Source organism: Balaenoptera borealis, assembly GCF_965194805.1.
Source record: "Balaenoptera borealis genome assembly, chromosome: 13".
Classification (NCBI taxonomy): domain Eukaryota; kingdom Metazoa; phylum Chordata; class Mammalia; order Artiodactyla; family Balaenopteridae; genus Balaenoptera; species Balaenoptera borealis.
In genome coordinates this window covers 18,648,257-18,667,162 of record NC_138870.1, presented here as the reverse complement: position 1 = coordinate 18,667,162, position 18,906 = coordinate 18,648,257, and the positions used below count along the sequence as shown (strand labels likewise).

At 34.4% G+C, this 18,906-nt stretch overlaps 1 protein-coding gene and 1 long non-coding RNA gene across 11 annotated transcripts in view; one reads left to right on the top strand and one right to left on the bottom strand.

The window, feature by feature from the left end:
• The window catches only part of LOC309609923, a 477,943-nt gene that overhangs the window by 167,825 nt on the left and 291,212 nt on the right, over window positions 1–18,906 (bottom strand). The window lies entirely within an intron of this gene.
• ABCC9 (ATP binding cassette subfamily C member 9) overlaps window positions 1–18,906 on the top strand; it is a 151,897-nt gene that overhangs the window by 2,664 nt on the left and 130,327 nt on the right. For all 10 annotated transcript variants that reach the window (XM_082351869.1, XM_082351874.1, XM_082351872.1 and 7 more), the window contains 5 exons: window positions 1,068–1,128; window positions 2,473–2,634; window positions 5,182–5,323; window positions 10,162–10,283; window positions 17,511–17,677. In XM_082351869.1, coding sequence (XP_082207995.1) covers window positions 2,493–2,634; window positions 5,182–5,323; window positions 10,162–10,283; window positions 17,511–17,677 — 573 coding nt within the window. In that variant the 5' untranslated portion in view covers window positions 1,068–1,128; window positions 2,473–2,492. The remainder of the gene's footprint in view (window positions 1–1,067; window positions 1,129–2,472; window positions 2,635–5,181; window positions 5,324–10,161; window positions 10,284–17,510; window positions 17,678–18,906) is intronic.

Genomic DNA, 18,906 nt, shown 5'->3' with positions numbered 1-18,906 from the left:
TAGTGGCATTATGTCATTGTATATTTCCCTGTCTTTTGGATCATAACCTTTACATTATACCAAGAATGTTTGGGATTAATCTAGTCTGATTTATATAGCCTAAGACCACAGGGACTGTTTCTGTTTTGTGCAGTGCTGAACTCCTAGTGCCCAGTGCATGGTCAGTATCAAGAAGTGTTTTTACACTTAATCGATTAATGGCCTAAAGTCCCAGACATCAAGTGCATGGCTAAAAATATTCTTTGACTTTTTCAGGTTGTTGTACTTTTCTGATATTTTCTTTCCACAGTTACGTATCCAAAGGTTACTTAATTGGTAGGTTTCAGGATTGATTAAATACCTGGCAGGCAGTGCTTATCGTTAATGAAGTATATATATGTTTTGCAAATTCAGATTATATTTTAGCATCTGGCTCAGTGATCATGATGAAATATCAAGGTTTATAAATGTAGCCAATTGGAATACTATAACTTTTGATAAGATTATAAAACTAGCTAAAGTAAAAATTATTTTCCGGTTTGTTCTAGGAAACAGTTTATACATGTCTTTCAATTAAGAGTGAACTTAAAGTTTCCTTGTATCACTTCTATTAAGTAAAGGATGTAGTCTTAAAAATTCCATTACAAGCTATGATTTTTCAGTTTCTGTTTTCTTCATTTTTACCAGAAATACATCTAACATACAATTATAAACTCAGAACTTCCATTTTACTGCTAGTTTAAAAATCTCAAGTCCTTTTAAAAATTCCCTTATCTAGCTTAGAACCTTAACAGTTGGTAAGGATTTGGCAAGTATATAACCTCATCTTGAGTTTTAAAAAAATGTAACATTTTTTTTTTAAAAAGATGAAAAAAGGTCTTGACTAGAGAACATAAGAAAAAAAAGTGTTACCAGAAATAATATGAGAGGAATTCCATATGACCACTTACAGACTGTTAATACACAGACTTTCTAACTAGTTGTTCTATTCATATGTTTTATAAAATTTTTGTTTAAAATTTGATTTCTCCAATAGTTTGCCTACTGTTGCCAGTCTTTTCTGTATAACACATTTTGTTCTTTTCTAGGAAAAAATATGATTCGTGACCATTAGTAAATCAATTATCAATGAAAGGGAAGAGAGAAAAGGTACTATTTTAGTTATCTAAACCTTTGCCAAGCTTGAATAACCTAACTCAGAATCCAAGGTGACATAAGTATGGAAAAGAAACAAAGTCCAGTGAGGTTGAAAGCTTAAACTGCTGCTTATTTTAATATGAATAGATAAGAGATTGCTTTAAAAAAACAGGTTGGAAGCTATGTGATGGAGTGGGATGAAGATAGTTTATAGTCAGACACGTGTATGTGGATTCTGGCTACTCTGCTGGTTGGCAAGTTATTGAACCTCTCTGAACATCAATAGCATCTTCTGTAAAATATGAAGAGCGCCACAAACATTGCTTCATTGTTCTGAGGGCTTAAATAATGTATGCAAAGTTCCCAGAATTTAGTAGGTGCTAAATAAATAGTAGACATTATAAAAGAAGTTTTCCGAATGCTAAAACTCTTGCTGGCATTTCACATTTGATGAAATAGACCCTGGCTCTTAGACCATATTTCAGCACAGCAGTAAGAATTCACTGAAAATGTTGTAAGTCAGAGCTTGTCACTCCTCTGACCTCCACCCTCTCAGGGGCTCCATTTCATTCAGAGTAGAAGCCAGAGTCCCAACAATGGCTAAGAAAACCGTGTGTAATCTTGACCTCTGTTTCTTCTCTAAGCTTGTCCACTTCTCCTCTAATGCAATAGAGCTTTCCAATAAAAAGGCATCCTTTGTTTCAAAACTTGAGTAGGGTGCATTTCATGTAAGAATAGGCTGTGACCCTGGGACCTCAGTAGTTTCATTAACTTGTCACTTGAATTATATTTAATTAGTCTTAAACACTTGATTTTTCTATTGTTCAGAAAAAGGCTGTATGCTGGCTGCCTCCGCGTTGGTCTCGTTGTATTACTATTTCCTGCAATGAATGAAATGTTGCAGTAAATTGTGTCCCGCTGAAGTTGTTTGTGAAAGCATTTTCAATGAATGACCATGGGAAAGGATTTGATATTACACCATTTTTACTCTTCAGTCAGTTTCATTTTCCCCCCTCCTTTTTCTTGATAAACAACCATTTTTGGTTTTTGATTATTTATTTAGACAAACACTCCTTTGAGCTACCACTATTGGTAGATATCAATTATTATGTATTTTCCAAATTAAAATGGAATATTTTAATCTGGAAAAAATACCTATTGAAAAGTGGACCTTATGGAAGGTATAAGGCCTTTAAAGATAAGTAAATCTTGAATAACTTTGGCATAGAGTTTTCTACTTCCTCAACTGCAAAGGTAAAGGGGGTTAATTTTGTGATATAACACCTCTTTAAGGCTATAATTTAATGAAGGAGAATTTCATAATAAGAGGCTTTTCCTCCTCTCTCTCCCTTTTAGAGTAAACTATATAAGAAGAAATGAGCCTTTCATTCTGTGGTAACAATATTTCTTCATATAATATCTATGATGGTGTGTTGCAAAATCCCTGTTTTGTGGATGCCCTCAACCTGGTCCCTCACGTCTTCCTGTTGTTTATCACTTTTCCAATATTGTTTATTGGTAAGTACCCTACTGTCCTACAGTTCATCACCTAGTGTTTATAAGAAGAGTCTTGTTAATGGCTGAGATTTGGTATAATGTTGATGTAATTTCTCCAGCATGGGAACTAGCATGTAAGTCTGTGGGAAAAGAACAAGCAAGTATTTTGTTTTCCAATTACTTATGTTTTTGGCGTCTGATATTCTATAGATAAAGTAGAAGTCACGTGCCTTCTTAGAAATGGACTTCAAGTAGCAGCAGTTTTTTAAAAAGAGGGAAAGAGAATTATATGAGATAGATCAAAAGTATTCGGTGAGTGCTTGCTTTGTGCTAGGTGAAGAGAATGAAAAGTGGGTAAAACACAGTACTTGCCTGGAATATTCACAGGAATTTTCCAGTGAAACAAGTGTGTCAGAAAGTGAAGAGAAATGCCAACACCACCTTGTAAGCGCATTTACAGATACAGGAACAAATTATCCTGGGCGTTTGCCTGCCAGAGCAACTAACTCGCTTTGGGGCTGGTGGGGACAATGCATAGCGTGACATGTTTGGGGACTTGAAAGATACAGAGCGTGCAAGTAAAAACTAGGGTGTGTTTCAGGTAGAAAGAGTACATGTGCAAACTATTTAGGAAGAAGGTAAAAATATAGTTTTCCCTATTATTTTGCAGTTTACATATATATATCCACACAAAATACAGTTATTTAGGGCGCTTATGTATAATTTGTATAACTTTTCCAAAACAACCAAAATAGAGCTTTTAGCATTTTAAAATTATAAAATATTTTTCATATATAAAAATGACAGAGGCTAATGCAATAAACATTTATTGACTTTACCACACTCACTTTAAGGAATCTAAAAGGATGCATGCCATTTCCTGATCCTCTTACTCTTCCTGCATCCTATGTTACTGTCCTTTCAAAAGAGGTAACCACTATTTTGCATTTGGTGCTTAATATTCCCATGCATGATTTTGCTCATAAAAATAAATGAAAAAACAATCAGACTGCTTTCTTAAGCAAGCAAGCATAATTTAAGGATCTGCTTTAAAGAAGTGTTTAAAAATAATCTGTAAGTTTTTATTTCTTCATTGACCAAGTCTTAATTGAGAGATTACTATGTACCTAGCATTCTAACAGTGACCAAAGGAATTCTGTTATATGACATGTATTATGCAGAGGCCAGCATAACTCTTGGTACATAGTTATTCATGTCAAACAAATGCATAGACATTAAATATATTGGGACCAGGACTTCTTGTTGTATGTGTGGTGGCATTTGTAGGACATTAAGAATGCCCTTTGGCCAAAAGTAGAACATTGTTTTTTATTGCAATTGTACAGTTAATAATTCCTTTTTGACATCCAGTTAACTTATTGAGAGCAATTATTATTACAGTCCTGTTTGCATCTCTAGCAGGGAACACAGAGGCTGGCAAAAGGGTATTTGAATCAAGTGGAATTGGAATTAACATTGTCAAAGGGAAGTGGTGGAGAAAGATGCAGCCTACTGATCCATAACATTGGCTACTTGAGTTAGTGAGAGATCATAAATAAATCTCAAAGAAGTGTCAGGTATAAGGAAAATGGCAATGTTGCGAAAAAAGACAGAGCTTGCCTGCAGGAGTTTACAGCATAAATTCTAGTAGAATATGCGAAATGTAACTAATTTTCAAATAATGAACAACTAAGATATGAATCAGTATTCTTTTCAAAGAATGCTTCAGGGGTCCCTTTTGTCCAGAAATACAGAAATTTCTTCCTTCAGTACTTTTAGCACACACCCCCATTCATTCTTGAAGTATGTGGGGTTTCTCTATAGTCAAAAAATTGAGAAAATAACAGTGACAAAAGAGACAAGAGCGGGGTCCTTTCTTAGCACCTCATATATGAGTTGACATTACTCTGTGTTTTTGAGGGGAAACCATCGAAATTTTACTAAAACGTAATCTGGTAGCTAATTCTTTTCTTCAGTGAGGAGCTAAGGGTGAACCTATAATGTTCTTGAGCCTCCTTAAAAGCTTGTCAATCAACAACGCTTTAGCTTTCTTTGAGAAAATACCACTAGCACTGCTGAATAGTGCTGGCCGAGTCATAGGTTATCATTTTTCTTGCATGATATGCATATGATTAAGAGTTGACTCAACCAATGGGTCCTATATTTCATCCCCAAGTATGGGGTTTTTTTTCGGTCAATCCTCCCACAGACCTCATCTTTTGAAAGATTTGAAACTCCAAATTGCTTTTGTTAATATCATCATTGATTTATTTTTCTTTTGAGTGAATCAGAGACCTGTCAGTAAGAGCCTAATGAGCATGAAATAACCAGAGTTTGTGTTATTCCTGAGCAAGGCAACAAATGTTAACGTGTTAACCTAGGCAGTCTTGGAAAAATTAATTGAAGTTGTTCTTTTTTTTTTTTAACATAATGAAAATAGCCCAGGATTTCTATTGCTATCCTAGAAAGGAATAAGGTTTCAGGATCCCCCTGCCACCCAGCATATCACAATGTAAATTATTTCCATGATTCTAATTGATCCTTTGTTTATCTCTTTACCTTTTTCAGGGTGGGGGAGTCAAAGCTCAAAAGTACAAATTCATCACAATACATGGCTTCATTTTCCTGGACACAACCTGAGATGGATTCTTACATTTGCCCTCCTATTTGTGCATGTGTGTGAAATAGCAGAAGGCATCGTTTCAGATTCGTAAGTGACTCCACTTAGTTAATGGGATTACGTAATCCTAGTGGGTACGTTGCTATGGATAGTAGTTGAGAGTGTAACGTACCAAGTCAGCCTTAACTGTTTGGTTATAACTTATTAGGCGCCACAGCTGTCACCCACTTTATACGATAAACATGCATGTTCTCTGTATTTTTGTGGTGCTGCATCCTTTCTCTGATAATACAAGTTCAGATCTCTGGGGCTTCTGTTCATTGCTGTGCTTTGTTTCTTTGCGCCTTTGTCTACAAAGCCCTGGCAGAAAGTTTTCTCTTTTTAAACACTTTGACGTTTACCTTATCTTTCAAAATAGATATAAATAGCAGGAAGGATTGTCTATTTTAACATATAGCGCCAATGGTTATATATTTATGTATAAATATATATACCCAGTTCTCAGATATTTCAATTTACTTTGTAAAATAGCAAAGATAGATGAGGCAGGCATTAAAGGAGTCTGAGAACCAGTGAGGATACGGCTACAAATTGAGGCAAAGCACATAACTATTTCAAAATCAGAATTTGTCATGAAACCCCTATTTTTGAAGGAATTTTGTCATTCTTATAAAAGAAGAAGTTTGTATTAGGCAGTTAGAATGTAATGAATTCTATTGAACTTGAACATAATGTGGGAGAAATATTTTTATCACATAGTAACAGAAAATAAACTCAAGTAATAGGAAAATTTCGATTATGAAATTACACTAAATGGTATATCTTTCACTGAAGAATTGATATGAAAAGGTCTTTAAAGTCTAAAAAAGAAAGTTTCGAAAATCATTTTCCTCTTATCGAATAAGAACCTCTCCTGAGTTTTATGTTTTTCTGTCGCAGTTAACAAGGAATGAAACTTCAAGAGTTTTGTCATGGAACCATCTATTTTGTAATGTTTTATGACAGTTCTTTGCATATATATGCACATCTTAGTTTCTGATTAAAAGGAAAATCAGAGACCCTAAGATATGTCGCCTCTCCAAGCATTTAGAAGCTTGTTGGCTGTTATCTTATTGAGAATTGCTTACAGCTCTTTGGCATTTTTGTATTATATTGTATTAGCATATCCAATTCTAGTCTTCATTTTTTAATTCCCTTAACATATAGGCTAACTCTCCATGTTTTTATGTACTTGTATATAGTGGAAGTCCCATGTGTCCTAAAAGCTTGACATCGTGTGGGCAAGGATGAGTCCTCCTTTCCAGCCTCATGGTTGATGTGTAGATTCAGTCAGACTTAGGACAGAGGCTGAGCTAATAATGAGGACATGTGCTAATGACAGAACCTTTTTTTATAGCCGTAGTGATATAAGAGACCCATGCTAAAAACAAGCAGAAATACACCTTTGATCTTGTGCTACCCTCTCCCATTCTTTTGCTGCAGACTCTTCTCCTTCCCCTTTTCATCCAGGACTCTCCAAAAGACATCTTCCAGTTACTTCTGAACCCAAAGATTTTGTTTGCTTTCTCTCATGCCTTGTCCTATTCTGGAAACTGCTTCTGCAAGTATCCCAGAGAACATTAATGATGGCTTCATGGACATCTTTTCCTCTTTAACATACTTATTATATTTGACACTGCTGATCATGCCTTCTTTCTTTCTTTTTTTTTTTAACAAAATTTTAAGAACTGTTTTTTACCTAAAATATCACAAATGCCCATTATAATTAGTGAAACAATGCACAGACTTTCCTGATTGAATATTTGATTTTCTTTTTTAGTAATACAAATATTAAAGCTATTAATTTTTCTTTTGAAACATCTTGTTTTGCACCGGTTTTCCTAAGAAGTATTCTCTTTTTTATTTCTATCTAAGTAATTTGTGATTCTGGTGGAGATACTCTCCTAGGTCTAGGAATCATTTTCAGTTTGCTCTTTAATCTGATTTGATTGGTTTATTATTAGAGCATGTAATTTATTAAATGAATACCTTCTGGGACATTAACATCTTCATTATAGTCAAATATTTCATCATTTTATAAGTAATTAATGAGTATTAAGAAATAATATGTATTCTTTATAGGAGACAAAATTTTATTGAGTTTACTCATTGGATTGCTACAGTCTTGTATGTTCATTATTTTTATATTATTTAATCCATCAAATTCGAAAAGTGTAAATTAAAATCTTCACTATTATTGTGTTTTCATTTAGGTTTTCATTTCTATCATTTTCTCTTTTTTTGAAATTGTTCTTTTGTTTTCTGTGCTATATAGTTTTTGGTTTTCTCTCTAACTTTCTGACTAAAGATTTTCTGCTATAATGGGATATTTATGCTTCTACCAAAACACTTAAGTCTGCAAATCTTCCTCTAAAAATAATAGAGGTTAAAGGAAAGAATAGGGTTTTGGGACACTCAAAAACTATACTACATTGTAAGTAGAGCAGTTACAATGTGATAGAAATCTTAATGAAAATACTAGTATGGTTAAGAAACATATTAAATTCCTAATAAAGAAATAAAGTAAATATGACCCTTACTGTAGCTTCTGCTATCTTTATTAATCCTTTATTGTTGCCTCCCTTACTGTTTGTTATTCTTTTTCTAACTTCTTGAATTGACTACTTAATTTATTTATTATAATAATTTCTTATTGAATGTGTTTAAGATTATAATTTTCTTCTGGGTATGGTTTTGACCACATTTCATAGGCCTTGATGGGTAGTGTGCTCATTTTTTAATTTTCTAAATATTAAGTGGCCTTTTGATTCTTTCTTTGCTTCAATAATTAAAGAGTATTAGAAGCATTTCTTAATTTCCATAACGATGAACTGTTTATTTCCTACTTTTTCTCTTTGATTATTTGAACTGTTTCTGGGAGGAGGTGGGTGGTTTTTAAGCCAGCTCTTACGCTATCATAGTACTATCACATTTTCATTACCCTCTTTGTATTAATAACTCCAAGTGTCCCTGATTATGTTGCAGATCTCCACATACACTTGCCTTTTAGGCATCTTCTTTTGCATGTTTATTAGACACCTTCACAATCCACACATTCCTCTCTCCAATGGGCTCTTCCTCTTAAACTCTTATGGCCATCTGCCCAAGCACCCTGGGAATTGTTCTCTACATCTCCATCACCGTCACACTCATACCCTAATGCTAAGCCCTGTTCATTTTGACAGTCTTTCCCAAGTGAACATATGACTTTAAACATACAATTAAAGCTATTCATAATTTGCTGTTCTACCAACATTAAATTACAGTTACTTTGGAGCATAAGTTAAATGGTTTAAAGTAAGCCTGTAACATACCTGCAAAACACCTTCCTAACTCATACATGCAAATTACTTCTCCAAGTAAAGGTCTCATCACTCTAACCTCTAAGTTACCCTGCTCCAGAAGTGACTACTCTAAGGCTTACTGTGGTCCAAAGAGGAGGAAGAAAAAGACTGTCCAAAAACTGTATTATCTCCTTCATGTTACTGCTGCCAAAGCTCAACTCAGGCTTTCACCATCTCTCACCTGGCCTCTCCCCATAGTTTACTAACTACTTTCCTTCTTCTGTGTCTCTCCCCTCACCTCAGACACACACAGTACCTACCAACTCCATCATCCACACTACTACCAGATTGATCTGTCTCTAAAACCCTAATCTTATTCTACCACTGTCCTGTTAAAGTATTTCTGTTTTCTGCAAGATTAGATTTTAGCTCCTTACCATGGCATACAATGCCTTTCATAATAAAACTGATCTCAAACTTACTATTTAAAGAACATTAAGCTACTTGGAATTTTGCACATTCTGTTCCCTGTTTTTTAAGTGCTCTTCCACCACTTTCCTGACTAGTGGCTTCCTTTTTATATTTCAGTTCTCATTGTCAACTATACCTTTTCTGAAACGACCTTCCCAAATCTTCCTCTTTCCTTCACTCTTGAACTATTTACTTCCTTCTCTATACCGTTTGTGTACCAATATATTTCAATAATTTGAGAAAATGTAAATGTTTAACTGTATGGCATTATTAATACAAATGGACTTGAGGGCTGTCTACCATGCACATCTGTCCTGGCATATTTCCAATCCACCTGAAGCTCTTTATTGCCCTCAGAATGAAGTCTCGTGTCCTTGCAGTCACACTGAATTGCTTGTAGTGGTACCCTTGGACGTATCTGGACCCTCTGCCTGGAGCAGTCTTCCTCTCCTTCCTCTGAGGAGCAATTCCTCTTCTTAAGGTTTCAGTTTAGAAGTCACTTCTTTCTCAAGGCTTTCTCTGTCTCAGGCACTAGCCTTGCATGCATTCCCAGTCCCTTCACCTGTGTTATAATTCCCTATTTCCTATTGTTCTTCTCAATAGACTCTAGACTTTGTGACCACAGACACTATATCTTGTCTTGTTCACTGTTGCATCCCACAATCTAATAGTGTCTGGACCAGCAAACACATATGTGTTGAATGAATTAATGAAAATGGAGAAGTCACTGAAGGCCATAAAGTTTGGGAAAACTATCAAAAGAATAAATGTACTTTAACCTACAGTAGAGTTCATATTCAGCTGATTGTTTTTCCTTGCTTCAGGTGTTAAATTATTTCAGCAGTTCTGCCCTTCAATATAGGAATTGTTATACATTTGCTTTTGTTGTAAGCATTGTAACATCTTGTTTAGCTGTAGTTACCCAACCCTCCATGTGAGGGTAAGTCTTTTCAGCAGAATTATGTCTCCCAATGTAATCTTCCTTGTATGTTCTTGTAGCATTCTGTATATAAAATACCTCATTTTGTATTTTAAAATTGCTAAGAGAACGTTTTAATGAAAAAGTTGGGAACAAAATGTGATGCTCTCTGGAACCATCAGCTGTAGACACTGATACTGTCCCGCTCTCTGTAGGCGGCGAGAGTCTCGGCATCTCCATCTCTTCATGCCGGCCGTGATGGGATTTGTTGCCACTACAACATCAATAGTATATTATCATAATATTGAAACATCAAATTTTCCTAAATTACTTTTAGGTAAGTATGATCCAAGTGTTGTAATTGTTATTTTTTCCCCAAAGAGCTATTTGTTTTTCTTTTTCCTCATAGTAAATGCTCTCAGCAAGGGTAGGGATTGGAAGGCATGAGAAAACCATAATAATTAATTCTCCTTTAGTCTCCCATTAAATGTGGAGATGAAGTAAGTTGAGTTATTATAGGCTGTGAAAACTCTATCCCCTCAGGACATCTGATGAGCAAGTCACCCCAGCTAGTTCTGCATGTTTCTGCCTCTGGTTTGGAGGCCTGAGGCATTTTCTGAAGATCCAAGTCTTTCATGGATGCCGTGGGCATGTCACACTCTTCCTAGAATTGCTGTTGAGGCATCGGGGGCCTCTCTGCAGAGGAGTGTGGTTCATTGCATGCTGAAAACTATACTCTCCTGAGAAGCAGCTGCCCCCAAACCATAGCCCCTCACATCTACATCCTGCCTAACATTACTTTTTATAAGCCTCTCTTGCCTTCTTGTCCTGTGGAAATCAGAGACTGTCTAAAGTTTTCCTAATTTTATTTTTTGCTTTATGCTGAAATAAAGAACTCATCCCAAATAGTTACATGTAATACTGTGATCCATCCTTGCATTCCTTGGTGTACACTTTCATATAGAAAGCTGAGGTGAAGATACAGAACATGGATTATGCACGGGCTGCAGGGGCCTGTGTGTCCTCTAAAGTGGTAGGCAGAGTTGTATGTTTTTGTGTGAATAAATGTTTACAGTTTTCTAAGGTTCATGGATTTCGTTTGATTGTTATTTGATGAAAATGACATTGACTACTGAATATAGCAGTTAGGAAAAGGAATGATTAAACCACACAAATATTATTTTATTTGTTTATCCAGAGGACATTAAAATTTGAAATGAATAAGTGATAAGTGCTGATTATTTAATTCTGTGTTGCGTCACATTATATGATTCAGCAAAGGTAATCAAATAAAAACAAGTAGTCAGAGTTCAATATTAATTTAAAAGGCTTGTCCAAGTCAGAATTATCTTAATAGAAAGCTGTTTGGTACAAAATTGTAGGCAGATATTATTACGGAAATCTTATGTAGGTGCCCAAAAAAGGCAACAGCAAAAATATATATAACATTGGGAATTCAATACTCTTGACATTAAGTTTCTGAAAAACTGATGCGAATATAAGAGTTATAAGGTGTAATTAGAAAGGAAATGTGCAATTTAATAATATTTTGAAGGAAATGCAGTCAGAATCCGGCTCTAAATTTTTATGTAGATACAAGACAGAGGGCACAATTTGATCATATTTCTGGAAGGACTTATAGAGTTAAAAGCTAGTCTAACTTTCTCCTTATTTTAGGAAAGAAATATTTGGACCTAGAAGAATCACACATTTTAAGAACCCAGAACTAGTAATTTTGTCCCAGCATTATGTTATGAACATCACCAAACATACAGAAAGTTGAAAGCATTAGATGAATACTTATTTTTCTACCACCTAGATTCTTCAGTGTACATTTTCTTCTATTTATTTTATCAAATATCTACATCCTTCCACTCCCCTATTCATCCATCAATTCATCTTAATTTTTTGATGCATTTTTAAGTAAGTCGCAGGCATTGCTATTCGTCACTCCCTGATTATTTCAGCATGCATATTATTAGCTAAAGTTAAATATTTGTTTGCAGTTCTTTTTGTGAGATAAAATTTACATACCAAAGTACAGAAATCTTAATTTGTTAAATGCATACACCTGTATAACCCTATCATGATCTAGAACACCGTAATCATCCGTGAAAATTTTCTTGTGCCCCTTACTAATCAATCCTCATTTTCATCTCTGTAGAGGCACATTTAACCGATTTTTTTCTCACCATGGATTAGAGTTGCCTGTTCTAGAACTTCACATAAATTGAATTATACAGTGTAAACTCTTCTTTGTAAGACTTCTTTCTCTCAGCATGACTTTTGGAGGGTCATCCATCATGTAGTATCAATCAGTATTTTGTTCTTGTGATTGTTGGGTTGTATTCCACTGTGTAAATACACCACAGTTTTTCCATTCTCTTGTCAGTAGACCCCTGGACTGTCTCTGGATTTTGGCTATCATGAAAAAAAGCTGCTATAAACATGCATGTACAAGTTTTTTGTGAATGTATGTTTTTATTTCTCTTGGGTAAATATCTAGGAATGAAATCGCTGGGTCATAGGGTAGGTACATAAATGTTTATATTTGTAAGAAACCACCAGATTTTTTCTCAAAGTGGTTTATTTTACATGCTCACTAACAGTGTGTGGGAATTCCAGTTGTTTCACATCCGTTTGGTGATCTTGATTTTCTAATTTAGCCATGCTGGTGGGTGTGTACTAATAACACATTGTGGTTTTAATTTGCATTTCCCTGATGACTAATGATGTTGAACACTTTTGATGAGTTTATTGGCCATTTGTTATTTTTGTGAAGTGCATATTCATATCTCCTGCCCACTTTTTATTGGACTGCATTTTTATTATTGAGTTGTAGGAGTATTTTGTATATACTAGACACTAGCATGTCATCAGACACATGTTTTGAGAATATTTCCCTCCCAGTCTGTGGCTTGCAAACTCATTTACTTAACAGGGTCTTTTGATGAACAGATTTTAATTTTAATGTAGTATAACTTATTATTTTTTCATGTATATTGCTCTCTTTGTCTTAAATCTTTGCCTTCCCTCAAAATATGTTTCTCTCATATTCTCCTGGGTTTTTTAAGAAGCTTTATACTTTCAGTTTTTATTTTTAGGACTGTGATCCATTTAAAATTAGTTGTGTGTATGGTATATGAGGTTGGTGTCAAGGTTCTCTTTTTTTCCAAATGTATAGCTGTGTTTGAGCACCATTTGTGGAATAGACTTTCCGTTTCTCATTGGATTGCTTTGGGACCTTTGAAAAAATTAAAGCAAATGACTTTAAGTATGATCTATTTCTTGGCTCTATATTTTCCATTCCTTTGATGCATTCATGGATTTTTATGCCATCACTATTCTGTCTTGATTACTGTAGCTTTGGAGGTCTTGAAGTCATGTATTACGATCATACAGCTTGTTTTCTTTGTTTTTCTCCCAAGACTGTTTTGGATATTTTAGTTCTTTTTTATTACCATATACGGGTTAGAATCAGGTCGTCAGTTCCTACTTTAAAAAAAAATTCCTTGGGGGGCTTATGATAGGGATCGCACTGAATGTACAGAACAATTTGGGGGAGAACTGACATCTTAAAAATGTTGAGTCTCACAATCCATTCTTTACTTTTTTTAGGTCTCCTTTCATTTCCTGTAGCAATATTTTATAGAGATGTGGAGATCTTTCATGTCTTGTTAAAATTATTATTAGCTTTTTTGTTTTACCACTGCTGTTATAAATGGAAGTGTATTTAAAATTTTATTTTCCAATTGTTTCTGCCAGTGTGTAACATACAATGGGTTTTTTATATTGACCTTATATCTTGCTACCTTGGAAATTCACTCATCACTTTTAATTATTGCTCTGTAAGTTTTTTGGGATTTTCTATATAAACAAACATACCATCTGAAAGTAGAGACAGTTATACTTGTTTCTTTTCGAACTTTATGCTTTTTTTTTTTTTTTCTTTTTCTTGCTATACTGCACTACGTAGAACCTCCAGTAAGATGCAGAATAGACATGGTGAGAGTGAAATCCTTATCTAGCTCCTGATTTTGGGGGAAAATAATCTTTCATACTTAATTATAAAATTGATTATAGGCTTTTTATATAAGACCTTATCAAGTAAGTTTTTCTTCTATGCAAAGCTTTGCTTTCTCAAGGGTTTCTTTTTTTTAGTCATGATAAATGTTGAATTTTATTGAAAGACTTTTTTTCTGCATCAGTTGTAGCAATTATATTTCTGTTGTTTCTGCTGATGTACACTGATTGGTTTTTCAAATGATAAAGTAACCGAGCATACTGGGCTAAGCCGTACATTGTCATGATTCGTTATCCATGCTACATATTGCTAGAGTTTGTTAGGGTTTTTTACATTTATTGTGAGGGATATTGGTCTGGGTTTTGTTTTTTTTTTTCTCACAATAGCTTTGTCAGGCTTTTATATGCTGGGATACACAGATGAATTGGAAAATGTTCTCTATTTCTCTGTTTTCTGAAGGACATTGTGTGAGATTAATTTCATTTCTTCCTTAAATGTTCAGTAGAATTCACCAGTGAAATCATCTGGGCCTGGAGTTTTAACTAAGGAGGGATTTTAAATGATAAATTTATTTCTTTATTATAGACTCTTCAGAGTATCTGTTTCTTCTTATGGCAGTTTTGGCATTTATAGTTTTTGAGAAAATTTCCTTTGTTTTTTTGAAATTACATAAGCTTATTTTTATTTTACTTTTTTTTTTAGATTCAAGGGAAGTTATCTTTATTTCCTTAACTTTTTATTTTATATTGGAGTATAGTTGATTAACAGTGTTGTGATAGTTGATAGTTCAGGTGTACAGCAAAGTGATTCAGTTATACATATACATGTATCTATTCTTTTTCAAGTTCTTTTCCCATTTAGGTTGTTAGATAATATTGAGCAGAGTTCCCTGTGCTTTACAGTAGGTCCTTGTTGGTTATCCATTTTAAATATAGCACTGTGTACATGTCAATCCCAAACTCCCTAACTATCCCTCCCCCTCATCCTTCCCCCCGGTAACCATAAGTTCATTCTCTAAGTCTATGAGTCTGTTTCTGTTTTGTAAATAAGTTCATTTGTATCTTTTCCTTTTAGATTCCACATATAGAGAAAATTTCTATTTCATCTAAGTTTTTTGATTTATTGTCATAAAAGTTGTTCAAGATATTCCCTGATCATATTTTTTAAGTACATAGGATACGTAGGGATAACTCTTCTTTTATTCCTAAAATTGGTAAATCTGTGTTGTTTTCCTGATCAGTCTAGCTGGGGACTTATCAATTTTCTTGATCTTTTCAAAAAAATCAACCTTGTTGGATTTGTTCATTTTCTCAGTTATTCACTTTCTATTGTATTGCCTTTCACAGTTATCTCTCATCTTTTTATTTTGTTCATTGTTATTTCCTTAGCTTTTAATGTGGAAACTTAGGTCATTGATTTTGGACCTAATTTTTTCTAAAGTAAATATCTAAAGCCACAAATTTTCCTCTAAGTATTTTAGTTGCAATTCTTAATTTTTTAATCTGTAGTATTTTCCTTATAACTTAGTTGAAATATTTTCTAATTTCCCTAGTGATTTCTTTTTTAACGTGGTTAATTAGAAATGTATTTTTTTAACACCTTTATTGGAGTATAATTGCTTTACAATGGTGTGTTAGTTTCTGCTTTATAACAAAGTGAATCAGCTATACATATACATATATCCCCATATCTCCTCCCTCTTGCATATTGTTTAATTTCCAAATATTTGGAGATGTCTAGATATCTTAGTGTGTGGAAAAACCCAAAGGTTACCTCCATTATCTCTGCCTAGTGTTCACACTCTGTATACTTTGAGTGTGAGTGGACCTGTGAGTTGAGTGTGAGTGGACCTTGAGTGACTTGAGTATGAGTGGACCTGTGACTTGCTTCCAGCCAATAAGGTTTGGCAAAGATGAAGATACCAAATCTGTTGAGACTGTAGCCCTAGTCCACACCTGGATTGCAGCTTCATGAGAACCTGAAGCAGAGAACCCAGTTGACCCACACCAGGACCTTTGATTCACAGAAACTGTGAGATAATAAATGTGTGTTGTTTTAAATTTCTGAACCTATCATAATTTGCTTAACAGCAATAGAAAAGTCAATATGCTTACTGTTCTTGATTTTTAATTTAACTTCATCGTGATCAGAGAACATTCTTTATATGATTTCCATTATTTTCAATTTATTGCTTCTTGTTTTCTGAATATATAGTGTGTACTAGTACCATGTGAATTTAACAATAATATAGATTTTGAAGAGGTGGTGTATTTTTATAATATTAAATATCAATCTTATACATATAAAGTAGTTCAAGGTGGTTGATAATGTTCAGACTTTCTAAATCTTCATTAGGCATATGTGTACTTTTCATTGTCTTTATGAAAAATGACACATTTATCATTATTAAAAGTTTAAAAATTTTCTGATAATACTCTGTCTTGAAGTCTATTTTATCTGATACTAATATAACCACTCTGAGTTTCTAATGCTTCTTGTTTTCATTGTATAGCTTTTTCCACCCACTTATTTTCAATCTACTCTTTCTTTATATTAAAGGTGAATCTCTTTAGATAGCACATAATTTGGTCCGCTTATTTGTTCTAAATCCATTCTGACAATCCCTGTATTTTAAGCTAAAAAAAAAGATATAAGTTTCTATGCCAATGTTCAGTTATTTTTCTCTAAGGAAGTTGTGATCACCCTTAAACTTTCTGGTTTTGATAAGTGTTGTCCAAGCGGGATTGTCTTATGTGTATTTTAGATTTCTTCTTCCTCATCTCATATTCATTTGTACTGAGCTTTATTCAAAGTTCAAAGTATACTGGATCCTTGACAACAGATTTCTAGGAAAGTTTGTGCTTTCATCTCATATTTCTGCAAAATGCTGGCTGTGGTTATGAGATGATATAGATCCCTACTTTTCTGACCTACTTGTGGTCTCATTTGCTCTGTAGGATCAGTGTTCTTCTCTGTGTACTGTGGATGCCTGTGGCGTTTTAAACCATTTGAGTGAGAAGAGTCACTTACTACCTGAATTCTGATCAGTAAAGCAGAAACCCTATTACATTGCTACATAGATTCCATAATAATTCCAGGATAACACCCCTGGAAATTGCAACATACTTACTAATGGATAGGTTACACAGATAACAGTTTGTTAACTCTTCATATAATCAGGGCTTCTTAAAAAACAAGACCAAAAGATAAAATCAACTTTAAAGTCTATAGAATTAATTACACGTTAAGTTCTGTAGAGTATAGTCTGTCCTTATTTACATGTCTCCTTATATCTGCACATCTATCCTACATAATCAGAGTGGAAGCACTAATATTTTAAAGTCATTATCATACTTGCAATTCAAAACTCCAAAAGTGCACTAAAGCATATCTGTTGTTTTCTTAACAAATAAAATTATCTGGAAATAGAATATCTTAAATTGTCTTTGTCAACATTGTATTTATATTGAAATTTCAGTGAAGCTTTAAAAAATAGCAGTGAAAGATTGTATCTTTTCTTTTTACTTTTTATTTTTCCAGCCTTATTCCTGTATTGGGTAATGGCCTTTATCACGAAAACCATAAAGTTGGTCAAATACTGGCAGTCTGGTTGGGGAGTATCAGACCTGCGTTTCTGCATCACAGGCATAATGGTCATTTTGAATGGACTCCTGATGGCCGTGGAGATCAATGTCATTCGTGTCAGAGTAGGTATCTAGTGATTTTTGTATAGTTACTGGAGTTCAAGACCCGAATATTAAAGATCATTGTCAGTTAAGAATCAGTATTTAAGAGGATAAACAGTGGAATATCATCTACGTGTATAAATATAAAATTGAACTAATTACTAAGTTTCAGACCATTAATGTTCCCGAAATCTCAATATGACCCTGGAATCTATTTACTGTATTCATTCATAAATATTGGTCGAGTGCCTATGATGTGCCAGACATTATGCTTAGTCTATATTATCGATGAAACTGTTTTCATCAGGTAGTTCCATCATCCATGATTAGTCCAAAGCAAACCTGGCTTAATCAAACTAGTGTATTCGCAGAAATTTTGAATGGAAAAGAAGATAACCTAATCCAGTTTGCTCATTTCATTGATGAAGAAACTTCTGTAGACATAACTCTAGCTTTATAGCCAAAGTAACATGGTCAAGTCTCACACCTGGTCTGTGATTACAAACCTATTGTACTTCCCGCCACATAACGCTGCCCGTTATATAGTGTGACATACTAGTGACTGATTTTTCAATGTTCATTTTCCATCACAGCACTCTGAGTTTGCTGTGAATGACATGATACATGTTGCAATGGATAGTGGAAACAGCGAACATCAGCCAGACCACAAATTAACAGAGAGTGACTCAACAGTGGTGTTGATAACACATTTAATCAATCTGCATGATGTAAAAATATTCATTTAGTTGAATCTACCACTAAGTATCATGAAATATCGTGAAAGGATATCAGGAAAGATTGATTTTTAGCGATAACTCTCTTTTAAAGGGGTAATTGATTTTTAACATTGGCCCCAGTGTATTAAGTGTGAAATTCTGGAATTTAATTAGAATCTAGTCACAATGAAAGGGAATTTTTTTTTCCTCAAAAGAATATTTCAGAAAGGGATGGAAAGAAGTATGAAAATATAAATTTTGGCCTCATGAAATGAAAATGTAGAAAAGGTTAAAATTTTATTATTTATTTATTTATTTATGGCTGCGTTGGGTCTTCGTTTCTGTGCGAGGGCTTTCTCTAGTTGCGGCGAGCGGGGGCCACTCTTCATCGCGGTGCGCGGGCCTCTCACTACCGCGGCCTCTCTTGTTGCGGAGCACAAGCTCCAGACGCGCAGGCTCAGCAATTGTGGCTCACGGGCCTAGTTGCTCCGCGGCATGTGGGATCTTCCCAGACCAGGGCTCGAACCCGTGTCC